Raw genomic sequence first — 2,353 nt, 5'->3', positions numbered from 1 at the left:
GCGAAGTCACGCGTTGCACCGCTTGACAACTTGAAGAAAGGAAACAAGCGGCTCTCCACTCCACGCCTAGAACTGTCATCAGCCTTGTTGTTGGCACACCTTTACGAGAAGGTCACAAGCAGTCTCGGCATCAAAGCGAAAGGCTTTTTCTGGACGGACTCCACGATTGTCAAGCGTTGGATTTCTTCGTCACCATCAAGATGGAAGCAGTTTGGAACCACGTAGCTGGACTAGAGAATCCAGCTGACATAATTTCCCGTGGAATGATCCAAGTGCAGCTACAATATGAATCGCTTTGGTTCAACGGTCCGCATTGGCTAAAGTTGGACGAGCACAACTGGCCATCTGCTCATCAGATAGATGAAGAAGACTTCGATCCCTTGGATCTCGAAGCCAAAAGCATGGCGACAGCACTTGCAGTGGTAACTCCAAGCGATATCTTCAGCCTCAGATCATCGTATACACATCTCGTACGACTGACTGCTTGGCTTCACAGATTCCGCTACAATTCGCAACCGGCGAACCGTGACAATCGACGGTGTGGTCCTCTCACAACGCTCGAACTGGAAGATGCTTTGCATGCGTTGGTCAAGTTCTCCCAACAAGAAAGCTTCTCGCTGGAGTTAGCTGATTTAACAAACGGTAGAGAAGTTCGAGAGTCGTCGAAGATTTCGTCACTACACCCGGAGCTCAAAGACGGAATACTCTGCGTTGGCGGCCGACTTCGCCACGCATCGATTGCGACCCGTCGCAAGCACCCGTATATCCTGGATCACCATCATCCATTTACGTACATGGTCGTCGTTCACTACCATCGAAAGATGTTGCATGGTGGACAACAGCTGCCAACAAACGCCCGGAACCTAGTGCGAAAGGTTCACGAGTGTGTACCATGTTTCAGAGTGAAGCCCAAGATTCAGGACCAGCTCATGGCGGATCTTCCCCCCGAAAGAGTCACCCCGTGTCCACCATTCCAGCGCGTAGGTGTGGATTACTGTGGCCCATTCCAAGTGTCGTATCCGTACCGGCTCAGTCGCCCGGTGAAAATCTTCGTTGCCGTCTACGTCTGTCTAGTAACCAAGGCCGTTCACCTGGAACTAGCGTCAGACCTGTCCGCTCAGGGATTTATTGCGACCCTGAAGCGTTTCTCTTCCCGGCGAGGCAAGCCGGAGATCATAATGTGCGACAACGGAAGAAACTTCGTAGGTGCGAGACGACAGTTGGACGAATTACGTCGCCTGTTCAACAACCAGCAGTTCCAGGCATCCGTCGTCAGAAGTTCAGCTGAAGACCAGATTCAGTTCTGGTTTATTCCAGCGCGTTCGCCAAACTTCGGTGGACTGTGGGAATCAGCAGTCAAATCGTTCAACCTGCTCCTCAAACGAACGATTGGTGTGCACACTCTCCTGTACGACGAGATGCAGACGATCCTGACTCAAGTGGAAGCAGTATTGAACTCGCGACCACTCACGCCGCTCAGTAACGACCCGGACGACTACGAAGCGTTGACTCCCGGTCATTTCCTGATTCAGCGGCCTCTTACGGCAATTGCGCGAACAGGGGGAATCTAAGGAAATAGCGCTGAAACGTCTACAAAGTGTGGAAAGAAGACTGTCGAGGGACCCTAATCTCCAAAAACAATACAACACCTTCATGGCAGAATATGCTGAGCTCGGTCATATGAGGGTAGTGAAGGATACAGACGAGTGAAACGAGTCTTTCTACCCCATCATCCAATTATCAAGGAGTCGAGTACCACAACCAAAGTCAGGGTGGTGTTTGATGCATCCTGCAAAACATTCCCTAAACGATGCGCTATTTGCAGGACCAATAGTGCAGCAAGAGCTAAGGTCGATCATCCTACGAAGCAGGTTCCGCCAGGTTATGGTCGTTGCAGATGTGGAGAAAATGTTTCGGCAGATGTGGGTTACTCTGTTGGATACACCACTCCAATGCATCCTTTGGTTTGGACCGTATAACGAGCTGATAACGGTGACGTATGGTACGAAATCGGCACCATTCCTAGCTACCCGTACGCTCAAACAATTGGCAGATGATGAACGAGAGAGGTTTCCACTTGCTGCTCAAACCGTTTACGAGGACGTCTATATGGATGATGTGATCACCGGTGCGGATGAAGTTGAGTCAGCTATCGAGCTGCGACACCAGATCGATGCAATGTTGATAAGTGGAGGATTCAGGTTGAGGAAATGGGCGTCAAATGTATTGGGAATTCGGGCAGTGGTAACGGAAGCGGATTAAGAGAAAACGGATAACGTATTTAATTAAACGAACAAGATTTTAAGAAAACGTGTTTTCTTTGCTAGGTACAGGTCAAGAATAAAAAACTATT

At 49.7% G+C, this 2,353-nt stretch overlaps 1 protein-coding gene across 1 annotated transcript; it reads left to right on the top strand.

Moving 5' to 3' along the window:
* Positions 1–200: 200 nt before the first annotated feature.
* Positions 201–1,571, top strand: LOC135700661 (uncharacterized). The gene has a single exon (XM_065221243.1). It carries the CDS (start codon positions 201–203, stop codon positions 1,569–1,571), a length of 1,371 nt encoding a protein of 456 aa, XP_065077315.1.
* Positions 1,572–2,353: the final 782 nt, after the last annotated feature.

The sequence above is a fragment of the Ochlerotatus camptorhynchus genome, unplaced genomic scaffold, assembly GCF_037179485.1.
Source record: "Ochlerotatus camptorhynchus isolate MF236.1 unplaced genomic scaffold, CSIRO-AGI_Acam_v1.1 ptg000140l, whole genome shotgun sequence".
Lineage (NCBI taxonomy): Eukaryota > Metazoa > Arthropoda > Insecta > Diptera > Culicidae > Ochlerotatus > Ochlerotatus camptorhynchus.
The sequence above is the reverse complement of the archived record's forward strand: the minus strand, read 5'-3'. Positions and strand labels throughout refer to the sequence as shown.